General features: G+C 45.5%; 1 protein-coding gene and 1 long non-coding RNA gene across 4 annotated transcripts in view; one reads left to right on the top strand and one right to left on the bottom strand.

The window, feature by feature from the left end:
* LOC116579086 (caspase recruitment domain-containing protein 8-like) overlaps positions 1-7,149 on the top strand; it is a 24,830-nt gene extending 17,681 nt beyond the window's left edge. For all 3 annotated transcript variants that reach the window (XM_032323971.1, XM_032323973.1, XM_032323972.1), the window contains exons 9-12: positions 1,631-1,756; positions 2,103-2,244; positions 3,306-3,350; positions 6,753-7,149. In XM_032323971.1, coding sequence (XP_032179862.1) covers positions 1,631-1,756; positions 2,103-2,244; positions 3,306-3,350; positions 6,753-7,024 — 585 coding nt within the window. In that variant the 3' untranslated portion in view covers positions 7,025-7,149. The remainder of the gene's footprint in view (positions 1-1,630; positions 1,757-2,102; positions 2,245-3,305; positions 3,351-6,752) is intronic.
* On the bottom strand, positions 4,517-16,064 carry LOC116579090. Its single transcript, XR_004281131.1, has 3 exons — positions 15,488-16,064; positions 5,073-5,363; positions 4,517-4,554 (listed from the first exon to the last, which is right to left on the bottom strand). It is a non-coding gene; the product is annotated as an uncharacterized LOC116579090 (long non-coding RNA).

The raw sequence follows: 16,064 nt of genomic DNA, 5'->3' as shown, positions 1-16,064 counted from the left end.
CAAATGTAGTGATCCAAAGGGGCAGGATCACTTCGGATCACTACATCTGTATCTTGGGGTAAATACCCAGTAGTGCAATTGCTGAGTCGTAGGGTAGCTCTATTTTCAACTTTTTGAGGAACCTCCATACTGTTTGCCAGAGTGGCTGCACCAGCTTGTATTTTAAGCAGCAGTGTAAGAGGTTTCCCTTTCTCCACATCCTCACCAGCATCTGTCGTTTCCTGACTTGTTAATTTTAGCCATTCTGACTGGTGTGAGGTGGGATCTCACTGTGGTTTTGATTTGTATTTCCCTGATGTCGAGGGATGACGAGCACTTTTTCATGTGTCTGTTGGCCATTTGGATGTTTTCTTGGCAGAAATGTTTGTTCCAGGTCTTCTGCCCATTTCTTGATTGGATTATTTTTTCTTTGGGTGTTGAGTTGGATAAGTTCTTTATAGATTTTGGATAATAGCCCTTTATCTGATTAGACATTTGTAAATAGCTTCTCCCATTCTGTAGGTTGTCTTTGGTTTTGCCAACTGTTTCCCTTGCTGTGCAAAAGCTTTTTATCTTGATGAAATCCCAATAGTTCATGTAAAGTTTCGCAGGCAAGGTAAACACAACACCAGGCAAGGTGGGCACAAGGCAAGATTTATTAAAGGCGCTCTCCGGTGAAGTTTCAGGGCTCAGGAGAAGGGGAGCCAGGAAAGTCACGCCCGGAAGAGGTGGGAACCCTCGCGTGAGGTTCTGTGACTCTGGGAAGCCCAGTAGGGGAAGTTGCACTGGGAGAGAGTTGGCAGGGGTCTTTTATTGGGCCAAGGTAGGGCATGGGCTCACATCTATATATGGTAGGGTATTTGGTGATCAGAGGGTATGGGGTGGGGGGTCCTGATACTTCTGTTTCCTGCATAGGTATCGGGTTACCTATGGAGACGTGACCTGGGCATACATCCTTTAGGCAGGAGAGTCAAGGGTTAAGGAAAGGGGGGTGAGGAGGAGGCTGGAAGACGGCAGCCCCAGCAGTCATTTCTATTGTTCCTCCTGCACTCCCAGAGCCACGGACCCAACAGTTCATTTTTGCCCTTGCTTCCCTTACATTTGGAGACATATGTCTAGCAAGATGTTGCTGCTGCTGAGGTCACAGAGGTTGCTGCCTGTGTCCTCCTCCAGGATTTTGGTGGATTCCTGTCTCACATTTAGGTCATTCAAATATTTTGAGTGTATTTTTGTGTCCGGTGTAAGGAAATGGTCCAGTTTCATTCTTCTGCATGTGGCTCTCCAATTTTCCCAACATAACTGGTTGAATAGACTGTCTTTTCCCCATTGAATATAGGGGGATTGGGGTAACAGGGTGATGGCCATTGGGGAGGGCATGTGTTGTGATGAGCACTGGGAATTATATACGACTAATGAATCACTGACTTCTACCTCTGAAACTAATAATAATAATAATAAGTAAAACTAAAAATAAATCCCCTCATGTACAGGGGCATATCCATATATATAACATATGAATATATATATACAACTCTTAACATCGGTTGAATCATATCATACATGCTACTTAATACAATATACCAAGAGCTTGTGTGCCATTACTTTTACTTATTTACTTTAAGCTTTGCTCCCTGATTTGCTTCTTCCTCAGGCAATAGATGAAGAAGAAACTAAGTTTCACGGGGTGCGTCTGCAGACCTCACCCCCCGTGGACCCCCTGAATTTTGCTTCCCGTTACATTGTGTCCGGTTCAGCTCACCTGGAAATAATACCTGAGGTCAGTAGAATTCAAATCTAACTCAAATTTAATTTGGGTTTCAAAATATTTTGTACTTTTGGAAAAAAACATAGAAGACCAGTAGAGGGTCAGTAGTTCAGGTGATTATTCCCTGAACCATATTCTGATAAGAGGGAAGGTAAGCTGAGGACCACCTTTCCTTCCATGGAATAATACTATTTCCTAGAATTGTAAACTTAAAAGATCAAAGACCATTGACCATCTGTTTTTTTCTCAACCAGCCATGAGACTGTATAGTAAATGGGTAATATTTCAGTGGCCAGTTCACTGCAGGCACACAGGCCTATCCCCTGAAGCTTTAAGTCAAATGGTGTCTTTCCTCTAGGAATTGAAATTATCCTACAGGAGTCCTGGAGAAATCCAGGTGTTCTCTAAAGTCTATGCTGGGAAGATAGAGGAAACAATTGAACTTGAAGTAACTGAGAAAAGACACAAGACTTTGGTCTGGCGTACTTTGGTGAAGCCAGGTAGGTAAAAATATGAGGCTGAAATTCGGGGAGGGGGAGGAAAAAATCATGCACCTCTCCCCTTGGTTGTAGTGAAGTATGTCAGAGGAGAAGGTCTGTTTATGGTCCCAACCAAGAGAAGAAGAAAAATCTACTGCTGGTTGATAGTCAATGCTGAGTTGAAACAAGTGTTGGCAGTGATCATGTGTGCCTAGGATAGTAGGGATGCCTTTCATGTTGAGAACTGGACCCTCTCATACCTAGCAGGTAGTAAATGGGAGATGCTAAGTATAAGAATCAGAAGGAGCAGAAGGTTGATTTAACTCTATCTTCTGGCCAAGTGCATAATTGTTGTCATACACAGAGTCTAAGCAGCTGCTGAGGAAAAAGGGACACAAAATTTATCAAAACTTTAAACACGTCAGGGCTTCTAGAAAGAAAATGTTAGAGCATGTGGAAGGCGTCATGGTAAACACGGTTTACTTATTTCCCAAATGGTGGCTCCAATCTGCAAATCTCCCCCAACTTATATGTGTGTTCAACATATAAATTCTGCACTATCACAATCCCAGTATTATAGCATTTAAAGTATTTCCTCAATTATTGTTCAAATGTACTCATTTAATGGTGGTATTTCGTGTCTAAAATACATTTGCCTAGATAATATATGTGGGGAAGTATGATAATTTTACTGTAGCTTTCACATTTCCTCACATATTTGCTTAGAAATAGAAATAGAAAGAATATTGGGGAAAAAGAGCTCCTCCCTCTGATGCATTTCCAGGCAGTGAGTGACCTTCTACTTATTTGGGTTCCATTAGTATATCCATGTTCCAATGGGATCCTTAACGTAGGAAATGGAATTAAATTATTTTCGTGTATCATATCAAAAACTAGAGAAACTACAGAAGTGCCTTGCTGGCTCATTCATAAAAACCTGGGCCTCTTGACCTACACATTGTGAGTTTGATTTCTATGTTGGGTGTAGAGATTAAAAAAAAAAAAACTTAAAAAAAAAGAGAAGAAAAGCTAAATAAAGGTAAATGGTTTATTTCATTCTCCAACTTTCCCTTCTTTCCTAGTGGACCTCCACTTTTATGCTGCTTCCTCCCCTTCTCCCCCCTCAGGTGAGTGCAGTGTCCACACCCAACATCAGAGGGATGGGTCTGATTTCAGGAGGTTTTGAGGGGTGTGAGGTGGCTCAGTGAGGGATCCTACCTTCTCTTCAGTTACAGAGACTGAGTGCTGTCGGACACAAAGAAGGAGTCTGAGCCACCTGAGCGAATTCATGGGAGGGTTTAATAAGCAGACTCTGAGCATGCAACCACGTCTTATTGGGGAAAATATCTTGCATCTGAGGAAGTCTCCGTGAAAGTAGTTTGATATGGCTGGAGACGAAACTTTAGATGGACGGAGGACACATGAGACCAGAGGCAGGCAAGAAACAGAAGTTGGAAGCAGAAGGGTGATGGCTGAACTCTTTCGGTCCTTAGGCTGAAGGCAAAGGGGGACTTAGGAAAGGTGGGTAGCAATGCACTCACTGTTCTGAACAGTGTGGAATGGACAGGAAATGGGAGCCGGGTTAGGAGGCTGTTGTGAAAGTTGAGAACAGGGATTAGCTGGGAATTGGTTAAGGTTACTGGAGTTGATAGGTAGCAGAGAAAGAAATTATTCAAAGTAAGGAGTCAAGGGGTGCCTGGCTGGCTCAGTCAGAAGAACATGTGACTCTTGATCTTGGGTAGTTGCGAGTTCAAGCCCCACCTTGGGAGTAGAGATTATTAAATAATAAGAAGAAACTTTTAAAAATAAATAAAATAAAAGGAGTCAAGATTCAGAGGACGGCATTCTGCCTTCTGTGTTGTTGGCTTTGTCAGTCTCCACACAGTAAAAGTGACAGGACTCCTGTCCCAAAACAGATCATCCAGGAGGAGAAAGGGAACATCCCCTGATCCCTCTTACTCCTCAGGTGTCACACTGGCTTGAAATGGCACAAACCCACTTCCTGGCCGTTGGTATTATTGTCAGGGGGCCCAGAGAGGCAGATGAGCTACAGAAAATCAGACCCCACACCTAGAGTTGTAATTGAGTTCAAACCCAACCACAGATCTTGGTTAAGAATGAGATAAAGATGGGATAGGTGGGTGGCTCAGTCAGTTAAGTGCCTGCCTTTGCCTCAGGTCAAGCTCCTAAAGTCCTGGGATTGAGTCCCACATCAGGCTCCTTGCTCACTGGGGAGCCTGCTTCTCCTCTTGCTTCTCCCTCTGCTTGTGTGCTCTCTCTCTCTGACAAATAAATAAAATCTTCTTTTAAAATAAAAAAAAAGTAAGCAGACTGAAAAAAAAAAAGAATGAGGTAAAGATGATTTCACAAAGGAAATTGAAAGGATTTATGTAGGTGGTGAGTGTGTAGCACCAAGAAGACGTCTCTACCCTTCCTCTTCTACAAGCTCTAGAGCGAGAGCTACCTGGTGTCAGAAGGATGAAACCCACCCTCATGTGCTCTCTCTAGAACACCCTTCAGAAGCTGCTGCCAGCCCACGTCTTGAGTCAGATCTTCATTCTGGCCAGCATGCACTGTGAAGCCTGACATCTCTCTCCCCCTCTTTTCCCTTTGGCCTGGTGGCATCTTGTTACAATACCAGAATCCTGCTCCTCGAAATCCTCCTCTGATACTAACTCTTCTGTGAAGACTTCGCTTGGAAGTCTAGTTATCCCCCTCAAAGTCTATGATTGCATTTTGCAAGAGCTGGAATTATGGTGATAAAAATAATCATGATGATAAATGCATTTTGCTGAATGCCTGTAGCGTGCTAAATAGTCAGGGTACCTATATGTGTGCATTATACTCACCAGCTCTGTCTAATCTTATCAGTGCACTTTGGCTGGCTTCCCCAGAGAATCATGAAGGAGCATCAGAGCAAACATGGCAATGGCCTTGAAGTAGCAGTCCTGTATGGAACGTAGCCTGAGACAGACACACACCCCGCACTCATGGGGTTTCTATTCCAGCAGGTGAAAACAGCAAATCTGATTTCAAAATACAGTGATGGATGTGTTCCAAAGGAAAATTAGAGGGATTTAGGAGAGGATAAGACAGAGGACTCTTACCTTGAGGGAGTTGAAAAAGTTTCAGAGTACATCCTGGACAGACAAAAAAAAAGTGAAATTTATGTCCATTTAGGAAGATTGAATAGAATTGCTAAACAAATGGGTGAGGTAAAAACAATCAAGGAAGAAAGAACAGGTTAAGCTAAGAACATTTCTGTAAGAGCAACTGAAGTCATTCAAATCAAGGAGTCACAGAATGTACACTTCCAATGACTTTTCAATAGAAACACCAAAACTGCATAGAAACCATATCATTACATTAAGCTGTTTGGCTTGGCCACATATGACATTAATGATCTGAGCCACTGTTGTTTAGAACAAAAGTTCTAGAGGCATGAGTTGTACACAGAAAGAAGTCATGCTTTGGGGTGCCTGGGTGGCTCAGTTTAGGCATCCAGCTCTTGGTTTTGGCTCAGGTCATGATCTCAGGGTTGAGATATTGTGTCCCCTATCAGGCTCCATGCTGGGCATGGATCCTGCTTAAATTTCTCTCACTCACTCTCTCTCTCTCTCTCCTTCTGCCCATCTCCCCCAGCTTGTGCTCTTTCTGTCGGAGTCTCTCTCTCAAAAAAAAAAAAAAAAATCCCAAAACCCCAATCATGTCTTTAATGAAGGAGCTGAGGAACAATAAAGCAATGTTATTTGGCCAAGGTCACAGGGGTTTTATATGCAGGCACCAAACTGCACCCTGAGTCAGCATGAAGTATGTTCTCTCCAGTGCTTCTGGTGCCTTCTGTGTTGTACTTAGCCAGCGAAATCCCTTTCTGCACAGTTTATCAGAAGACTCTTAAGGGTAGGGAGCTAGTCTACTGCAACTGGACCTCTGGTATCATGCGTACCAATGTATGAACTTCAAGATTGTTAGAAGGGTGAATAGATTAATGTAGAGCAAGATAGAGCTGTCTCTAGGGTTCCAGTGAAAACCAGAAAGTAACAAAGAGGTGCTCAAAGCTTGGAGGGGAGGGGGATTGAAGAAGAGGGATCTTTGAGTTTCCCTAAATTCAAAGACCCCTGAGAATGGACAGCATATCCTGAGTCCTTTGGGACAGGACTGCATAGGCTGTGTGTGTGTAAGATCTGGGCAACATGCGGAACACAATGAGCAACATCTCCATACAGAATATGTCTTTAAGGAGTGCCCGGGTGGCTCAGTCAGTTAAGTGTCTGACTCTTGATCTCAGTTCAGCTCTTGACTCAGGGTCATGGGTTCAAGTCCCATGTTGGGATCTCTCTTACCCCTGGAGCTGGAAGGAAGGAAGGAAGGAAGGAAGGAAGGAAGGAAGGAAGGAAGGAAGAGAAAGAGAGAGAGAGGGTGAGAGAGAGAGAGAGAGAGAGAGAAACATGACATTAAGTTGGGCAAAAGTCCTGAACGCCTTAAGTGATCTGTCCTTTACTGAGTCTGCAACTCTTTCTTGTGTCCAGCTGAGATCTTTATGAAGGAGAACCGGCGGCACTTGCAGGCCAGGCTGGGGGACCTGAGCGGAGTACTAGATGATCTTCAGGACAGTGAGGTCTTCACGGAGGAAGAAAAGGAGCTGGTGCAGCAGTTGCCGACACAGCAGAGGAAGAATGAGACCCTGCTGAGGATGGTGGAAAAGAAAGGGCCCCAGGCCCTGGAGATATTCTTCAGAAGCCTTCAGCAAAGAGATCCTTACCTGATGTCCTACCTCAGCCAGCAGAGTTTACAACAGTGACTCAGGCCAATACTCAGGAAGAGACAATCCCGTGTTCTGCACTGAAAATGGATAAACGGGTGCTTGGGTGGCTCAGTTGTTTAAGCATCTGACTCTTGATTTCAACTGCACTCACTTGGAGTTTGCTTGAGATCCTCTCCCTCTGCCTCTCCTCCCACTCTCACTCTCTCTCAAGTAAATTAAATCAATCTTAAAAGAAGGAAAATGGTTAAAGAGACATGTATCGTGGAGTTCAGTGTCCAAGACTAAAGAGGTCCAGGTGACACCCAGCCACCACACAGGTTTTACTGAGGACTGATGTGTAACTAGGCAGATACCTATTTCTGTATCCTCATATCTTCCCCTTAACAATATCTCAAGAGAGTAGGAATAATCATACTAAATATTTTTTAAGTCAGATTTTAAAAATTCCTATTTCACCCATTGACCTATTTCTTGGAAATCTGGGCAGAGGAAGGCAAGGCCAGGTGTGGTTATGATTGACAGGGCCCAGGGAGACCAAGTCTCCTCAGTCACAAGAGAAGCAACTCCAGTGAACATTACATCTGAGCTGTTACCTGCTCAGAACAGAAGCCAGGAAGGCTTACGAAACACTCCCTGTTGAGGACGTTCATGACATTGATGAGCTTTCATTTTTTTTTAATATGCTGTGTCTTTAACATTTTATCTGTTGCTATTTCTACTAGAATGATGAAGTCCCTTGAGGAAATAGAGCTCAGGAGTGGAAGCAAATGCCAACATTGGCAGAAAACCTTTGGTCTCTGGTATATAGGATGGTACCAGGAATGGGCACATTCTGGGTCACACAACTTCATGGAACAGCTCTGTGGATCGCAGAGGCGGAGTATGGATGAATGGTGTCCACAGAAGCAGCGTGGGGGAAAAGGAGGAGCGTCCGGTGGTTGTGAGGGAGGCCCTCCTGGCAGGTATGTCACAGAAATAGGCAGAGCCTGCCACTGGGGTTCTGCCATTGGACCCTGCCATTTTGTATGCATCCCAGCTGCCTTTGGACCAGTGTTTGAGTGACATAAGTATTGCTATCCTCTGACTTTGAGCCCAGTTATTTCCTTGTATTTGAAGTGAGTTTGTGGAAGACAGCCTAGAGTTGGGTCAGTTGGCTTTTGGGTTTTTTTTTTTAAAACCCATTTTGACAACGTCTGCTCTTAAAGCGACATGTTCGGCCATTTGCATTTAACATAATTCTTGTGTGGTTAGGATTTAGCTGAGGGCAGCCCCTTTCGTATTTGTTTTCTGTCTACTCCCTTCGTGCCGCATGGCTATCTTTCCTTTCTAGGCTTTTTTAGGGCTTACTTGAAGAGTGTTTAGTATTCTACCTTAATTTATCTATTGTGTTTTTTATGGTACGTGGTTTTGTATTTCTTGGTGATTGTGTTAGAGATGAAGAGATACCTCCTGAATGTGTTGGTCCTCATATCCATAGTGTGCGAATTAAAGTGCAATCTAGAAACCTTAGCACCATTTTGGCCATGGTACCTTTTATGACCCAGTTGTTTTCAATATTACTCTCTATATATAAAGGTCCCAATCAGAAGAATGGCCTCTATGTTTTTTTACTTTACTTTTTAAAAAAGATTTTATTTATTTATTTTAGAGAGAGATACAGAAAGACCATGAGTAGAAGGAGGAGTAGGGGACAGAGAGAGATAATCTCAGGCAGACTCAATGCTGAGCACAGAACCTGAGGCAGGGCTCCCTCTCTTGATTCTGAATTCATGACCTGAGCCGAAATCAAGAGTCAGACACTTAACGGACTAAGCCAAATGGTACCCATGTTTTCCAACTTTTTTTTTAAGATTTTTAAATTTGTTTATTTGACAGAGATCACAAGTAGGCAGAGAGACAGGCAGAGAGAGAGGAGGAAGTAGACTCCCCACTAAGCAAACAGCCTGACGCGGGGCTCGATCCCAGGACTCTGGGGTCATGACCCGAGCCGAAGGCAGAGGCTTAACCCACACACCTAGGTGTCCCACGTTTTCTAACTTTCAATTGCTGAGCATGTTTTAAAAACCTATGAGGAGTGTCATCTATGATATGTGCCCTGATATTTACCATTTATATTGTGTTTCTTATAATCCTGATACTCTACATTTCACTGAACTTCTTTTGGCAATTCTTTTTTTAAGCTTATTTTTTCAGTGATCTCTACACCCAACAAGGGGCTCAAACTCATGACCCTGAAGTCAAGAGTTGCAGGCTCTACTGACTGAACCAACCAGGCACACCCACAATTCTTTTAAAGCAGATCTCGTGACTTTGGATTCACTTAATTTCCCTTCATCTAGAGATGTCTTTATATTACTTTCATTCCTGAAAGATATTTTTGCTGAACATAATGGCAGTTCTTCTCTTCAGCCATTTATTTCTGGTTTTGATGGCTCCTAATGAGAAATCTGCCATCATTTAGATTGCTTCCCTATATGGAATGTATCATTTTTCTCTGGCTGTTTTCAAGATTCATTTTCTTTGTCTTTAGTTTTCAATAATTAGATTATGACACATCTGGGTATGGATTTCTTTGGGTCTGTCCTACTTGGAATTCACTTAATTCCTGAAATTTAAGTTTATGTTTTTTCAGCAAACTTGAAAATTTACCAATATTATTTTTAAAGATATGTGTTAAATATACATATATGCTAAATGTGTGTGTGTGTGTGTGTGTGTGTGTGTGTGTGCTCACGTGTGTATTTGCTTCCATGTCTTGGAGATATATATAGATAGTTAGATAGATATATCTATTAAAAAAAATTTTTTTTTTTAACTAGGCTCCATAACCTGTGTGGAACTCATCATGGGGTTTGGCTTGAACTCATGACTCTAAGATTAAGACCTGAGCCGAAATCAAGAGTCATATGCTTAATCGACTGAGCTACCCAGCACCCCTAAGTATATTTTTTTCAATCCTGCATTTCTTTCTCCTCTCCTTGAGGGACTCTGATGGTATGAATGTTAGGTTTTTGTTGTTGTCCCTAAGTTCTCTGAGACTTAATTGTTTTCCTATTATTTCCTCTCGTTCTGATTGCATAACACTGATTTATTTATTTATATATTTTTTAAAGATTTCATGTATTCACTTATTTATTTAGAGGGAGTAAGAGAGCAGGCACAAGTAGGGTGTAGAGGAGAGGGAGAGAGAGAATCTCAAGCAGACTCCACACTGAGGGCAGAGCCTGACCCGGGGCTGGATCCCAGGACCCTGAGATCATGACCTGAATTGAAATCAAGAGTCAGACACGTAACCATCTGAGCCCCCTAGGTGCCCCTTTCTTTTCTTTTGCTAGCAAATTTCTTGCCCTGGCCTCCTTCTGTCTAAAAAATCTTCCATTTTTGTACCACTCCTCTGAGCCCATCTCTCTACTAGAAGGGATGCTGCCTGATGCATGGATCATTGAATAAAGCTAATTAGTTGAATTTTTGTTCTCAAAGGAGGTTATTTCCATGTCTTCATTACTATGAATAATGTGTCAATGAATGTGGGGCTCCGGTAGCTCTTTGAGAGGCTGATTTCATTTCCTCCAGATAGATACACAGAAGTGGGGACAATCTGGTCATCCTATTTTTGATATTTTGAGGGAGCTCCATACTATCAACTCACTATCAACTATACCCCTCCAACTGGGCACGAGGGTTTCTTTTTCCCCACATCCTCAACACTTGTTATTGCTTTTCTTTTTTATAAGATTTTATTTATTTATTTATTTGACAAACAGAGATCACAAGTAGACAGAGAGGCAGGCAGCGGGGTGGGGGTGGGGAAGCAGGCTCCCCACTGACCAGAGAGCCCAATGTGGGGCTCAATCTCAGGACCCTGAGATCATGACCTGAGCTGAAGGCAGGCAGAGGCTTAATGACTGAGCCGCCCAGAAGCCCCTGCTTTTCTTTCTGATAAGAGCCATTCTAACAGTTGTAAGGTGATATTTTATTGTGGTTTTTATTTGCATTTCTTTGATTTCATGTACACCCTTCACAGGTGGCTTTTCTTTGGATAGTGCAAGTGCCTGACTTAAACTTTGCTTGCCAAGGCATCCATGTCCAAGACAAACACAGTTATCTCAAGAAACACCCTGCCAGGGGCCCCCAGGTGGCTCAGTCAGTTAAGCCTCGGCCTTTGGCTCAGGTCAGGATCTCAGGGTCCTGGGATCGTGTCCTATATTGGGCTCCTTGCTCAGCGGGGAGTCTACAGCAGGTTCTCCCGATGTATACGACGTGTATGGCAAGGGTGAGGCATGAGTGGACATCAGAAATGAAATCCGGGGAGGTGTGCTGTGTGGACAACCAGGACATAATCCATTAACGAAGTCCAGGTGGGAAGCATCTGTCTGTCTCCACCCACCAGATGTACATTTCATAACAGGTGATACCTTGTCTTACTCGTTACTGGAATCTCAACCTGCAGAACATCATAGGCACTCAATAAATGCTAGCATAATAAAAGAGAGAATGAATCCTACTGACTGCTCCCTGGGGAAAAACAAAGCTCAGCCCCCATTCCTCTTTCTCTCATTCTCCCTTCCAGCCTTGTATTTGACGGCAGGGGGGTGCTGCCTCATTTGGGCTGACACTGCCTCTTGAAGCTTCTGTTTCCAGGGAACATGGGTGACAAGCACAGTCGTTTTACGTAGCTGTTGTGAGGAATAAATGCGGCATGCGTGAAGGGCATTAGCAGAACACTGGACATGTGTCGTGTGCAATAAACAACGGCACCAGTGATGAGTGTGGAGATGGGATTTTTCAGCCAACAACTTTCATGGCCCCTGCTATGGGCTGGCCCGCGCTGGGCGCAGAAGTAAGGCATGGTCCCTCCAGGAGTGCACAGCCTGGTGGGTGCAACAGACACACACACAATCATAATGCCAGGTAGTCGCACCCTGTAATGGATACTTAACACATGATGGACTAAAGGAGCAGAGCGAAGACCCCTGAATTTCCCTAGCAATGATGCTGATGCTGAAGGATGTGGGTGTGTCCAGGAACGCAGCGGGAGGAGGGGAGTTCTAGATAGAAAAACAGCATCCCGCCTTCCCTGAATGAACAATGAGGAACCCAAAGGACATGACAAACTCATTCTTTACTTTGTCACCAAACCTGCCTCCCTGAAATTTGCCAGAATTGGTTCTTTCTCTCCCACTCCTCCCTCTTCTCTCAGGCAGTCTCTCGCTTACATTCTCAACTTATGTCCTGAGGAAATGACAGAGGGTGATGTACATGTTCAGTATCTGATTGGGGTATTGGTCACACAAGTGATTATATTTGTCAAAACTCATACTAGACATTGAGGATCTGTGCATTTCACTCTATATGGCTTTAAAAAAAAAAAAAAAAGCAACCAACCAACCAACAAATCAAAAAAAAAAAAAAAAAACAACAACCAACAGTGAATGTAGAATAGAAGTCAGAAATCACAGGTAGTCCAAGCAGAAGAGGACTGTACTCCCTTCCTTCTGGTGTCTGTACCTCTATTAAAGCATCCATCATTACCTAATTATGCTAGAGCAAGCTCAACAACATGGAGAACACCCATAGCAGTGCCCCACAGTTTTTAATGTTTACCCAATGCCTGTGTGAGAAGCATGACACTCTACTCACTAACTCTGTGGGCTTTGGACATATTAGTTCCCTTCTCTGAACCCAGTACAATACAATGGGGGTAAGAAAACCAACCTTGCCAGGGTTGAATGAGCTGATGTCATTAGTGCTCATGTTATATCCCTTCAACAAATTCCCAAACTGAGATACAAAGAGGCTAAGTAACTTGTCTAAGGTTACAGCTGTACATAGTAGAGCTTGGGTTAATACTAAGTCAACTTGATTGCAAAGCTGTCTTATTCACTGGATGAAACTGATTGAATATCTTATTGTATCTATCACTCTCTTCCCTCCCTCCCTCTGTCCCTGAATGCAAGAGCCCACTGTGCCCATCCGCAGTCCCCATAACCTCTGTCCTCACTTTGGACCTCAGTCCCTTAGGATGTCTCTAGGATGGATGGATTCCACCTCTTCAAAGACCCTCTGGAGGCTCGATAAGGATTCATGTTACCAATATGGCATTATGGGCCTGGTCTCTGAAGATCTGAATTCACTTCTGGCTCAACTACATGTATTTCAAAACACCTTACATGGTTCCAACCTCCACAAGCCACGCTTAGCTCATCTGCAAAACGGGATGTACCTGGGCGCTGTTTTCTCAGAACTATCAAGACTCAGAGTTGAGAAGAAAAAAAAAACCAACATCAACCTCCAGTGTAAGGTCAGAGAATCACCAGCAGTCAGGGCAGGTCTCCTGGTCCTGGTGGGGCCGGCCCGAGAGCCCAAGTTCAGCAGAATCTCTGCTACACCCTTTCCACCTCCCAATTTCAGGAGAACTGACTGGAAGAAAGACGTTGCCTTTTCAGAGAGAAATTCATGACCATCAGCTTTCCCCTCCCTTAATATCTTTATGAGGAGAAAGAACAAGAATTTGGGGGGTTCCTGCAAAGGAGACGAGATTAACACCTCCTTGGCCACTGAACTCAGTGACTTACCTTTGTGCTCCCAGCACAGGGAAAACATGTGACCCTGATATTTTCACGGGACACAAGACTCTACCTAGAATAAAGACGGTGTGTCCTAGACCCTCCTTCATCCCACTGGGGTAGTATGACCAAGCTCTGGCCAACAGGATGTGAGCAATAGTGACGGCATTTAAACCTGGAAGGCAAGATGGCGGCCACCTTCCTGCAGATGTGAAAAAGGGCCTCAAGCATGGCAGAACGACGAGACAGAAGAAGCCTGGGTACTTATCTGCTCTGGACAGCTTATGTAAGACTGTTCAGTGAGAGAAAAAGGTATTTCTCTTGTATTTAAGGTACTACTCTGTTCTGGGGTTTCCCTGCTCAGTGCAGCCTACTTCAGGAAGTGGGATTATTACCCCCATTCGATAGAGGACAAATAGGAGGTACAGAATGGTTAAGTAATTTGGCCAGCGTCACGAGGAAGGAGTGGCAGATCTGGGATCTGAACCTGGATGGTCTGCCTTGAGAGCTGGGGTTGGAGGTTCTCCCAGGTCATCCCTGCCCTAGCCGTTGGGACAGGTCATCTCTTTCCAAGAACTTTCCAGGTGGGGGAGTGGTGACAGACATTCCCACAGCCTCCACCACCAAATATGCACTGTTCTCTCCATCCCCACAGTGCTAAACCCACCTCATGCATGTGCTTGCCCAGCCGCCTCCCACCCCCCCCCCCGCCCCCACCTCAGTGTCCTGCCTCCAGTGCATCCCATCCCCCATGTGGCTCTAGAGGAGTCTCTCTCTCCAACCTCCAGTGCCGTCCCTCCCCCTTTCCTGCTCACATTCCTCCCATGGCTCCCCAGCTCCCACAGGAGAAAGCCCAGCTCCTTATTCTGGCCTTCAAAGCCCTTCACAGAATGGCCTCTGGAACTGCATGGTTTCTTCCTCATTTGAGTTCCCTCTCGCCAGCTAGCTCAACCATCAGCAAGTACCAAGGACAAATCACATCTGACAGCACCAGGACCTCCCTCCAGAGCCTCCTGGAGGACCCACTGGTCCCTCACACGCATGACATATACGCTGATCTCGGAGTTCTCCTGCAAACCCATTCCTCTTCCGGGGGTCCTCATCCATGGACAGTCTCATGGTTCACCAGTACCAGACCAGATCCCCAGGGAGGTCTTCCTCCTCTTCCTCCTCCTCACTACCCCTCCCCTACCTGTCATCCCTATACCCCAGCCCTCTTGCCTTTTCTTTCTGCCTTGTATCCTCCCCTGTGTCCCCACAACCCCTGCCCCAGTTCAGCTCTCCTCTCCCTCTGGATCTCCTCTCCGGCCTCCCCGCCTCCAGTCTTCCCCACTCTAGTCCATCCCCGCCACGGCCCCAGAAGGCTTTCTTCACCCAGGGCTGATCTTGCCCCCTCTCCTAATGACGGCCACCCCGGGGCTCCCCAGCACCCTGGGCCTGTGCACCCTCTCCACATCATTCTTGATGTATTTGCCTGTGGGCTTTACATTCCAATGGCAGCCTCTCCTTCTCTAAGCAGGTCCTTAACTTTTCCGCCAAGGAGCACTACCACCCGTCTTCTCTCCGTATGGGATATGCCCTCAGAGCCTCGGTCAGAATTCAGCTCCTGCTTCAAGGCATGGTCCAAACCAGTTCCTGACGCACACACTCTTCCGGACCCTCCCTGCTCGTACAGGCGAGGTCACCTCCAAACACTGCCCGAATCTCCCCACACAAACAATGGTCTCTCCCAACCAATTCTATCCCCCTCACGGGACACACAATGAACCCGCCCACCGCCACCTCCCGCGTCCACACCCGGTGAACTCGCTCATCCATCCAGAGGCCCCGCTTTTCTCGACAGAGGTCTTCCAAGCCCCGCCCCACCCTTCAAACTAGTGTCTCCTGAAAGCCTCTCCCCTTTATCCCGCACTCCCTCCACCCCAGCATTTACCCACGGATCGATGGTCCCGGCGAAACGTCCCTGCCCTATCCAGGCCCACTCCTTCCCCCCTGTGCTGGAAATTTGGTGTGTCCCGGGATGGCATACAGGAACGGGGACCGGGTGAGACCATTACCCGCGGAAGGGGTGACGCAGAAAGGGAGTCCCAGTTCAACAAGGGACGGACGCGACCGCTGGCTCCCCTGGTACCTTTCAGATTCAACCGGTGTCTCCCCAGACTTCGCCACCCCCCAATCGCTGCCTCCACCTCACTTAGTGCTGCGGTCTTCCCCCTTTCCCGCCAAGTACAGGGCGGTTCACAGGAACCTCCACTGACGGGGGAAACTCGGGGCAGAAGCGCTTCCGATTGCCCCAGTACGCATGCGTGGCGCATTTCCGGAAGCCCGGCTGGTGTCTGTAGAGATGTTGATCCGGGCTGACAAATAGTGGGAGACCCTCCCCATGCAACCTCACTAACGGACAGCCCACATCTTTAGTTTCTCAAAAAGAAAACGGGAGGCCTGATATATAATAACGGCAAATTACTGATGGGCTTAGCATGCACTACACAGTATAAGTACATTATTTT

Source organism: Mustela erminea, chromosome 19, assembly GCF_009829155.1.
Source record: "Mustela erminea isolate mMusErm1 chromosome 19, mMusErm1.Pri, whole genome shotgun sequence".
Lineage (NCBI taxonomy): Eukaryota > Metazoa > Chordata > Mammalia > Carnivora > Mustelidae > Mustela > Mustela erminea.
This window is presented reverse-complemented; position numbering and strand designations above follow the sequence as displayed.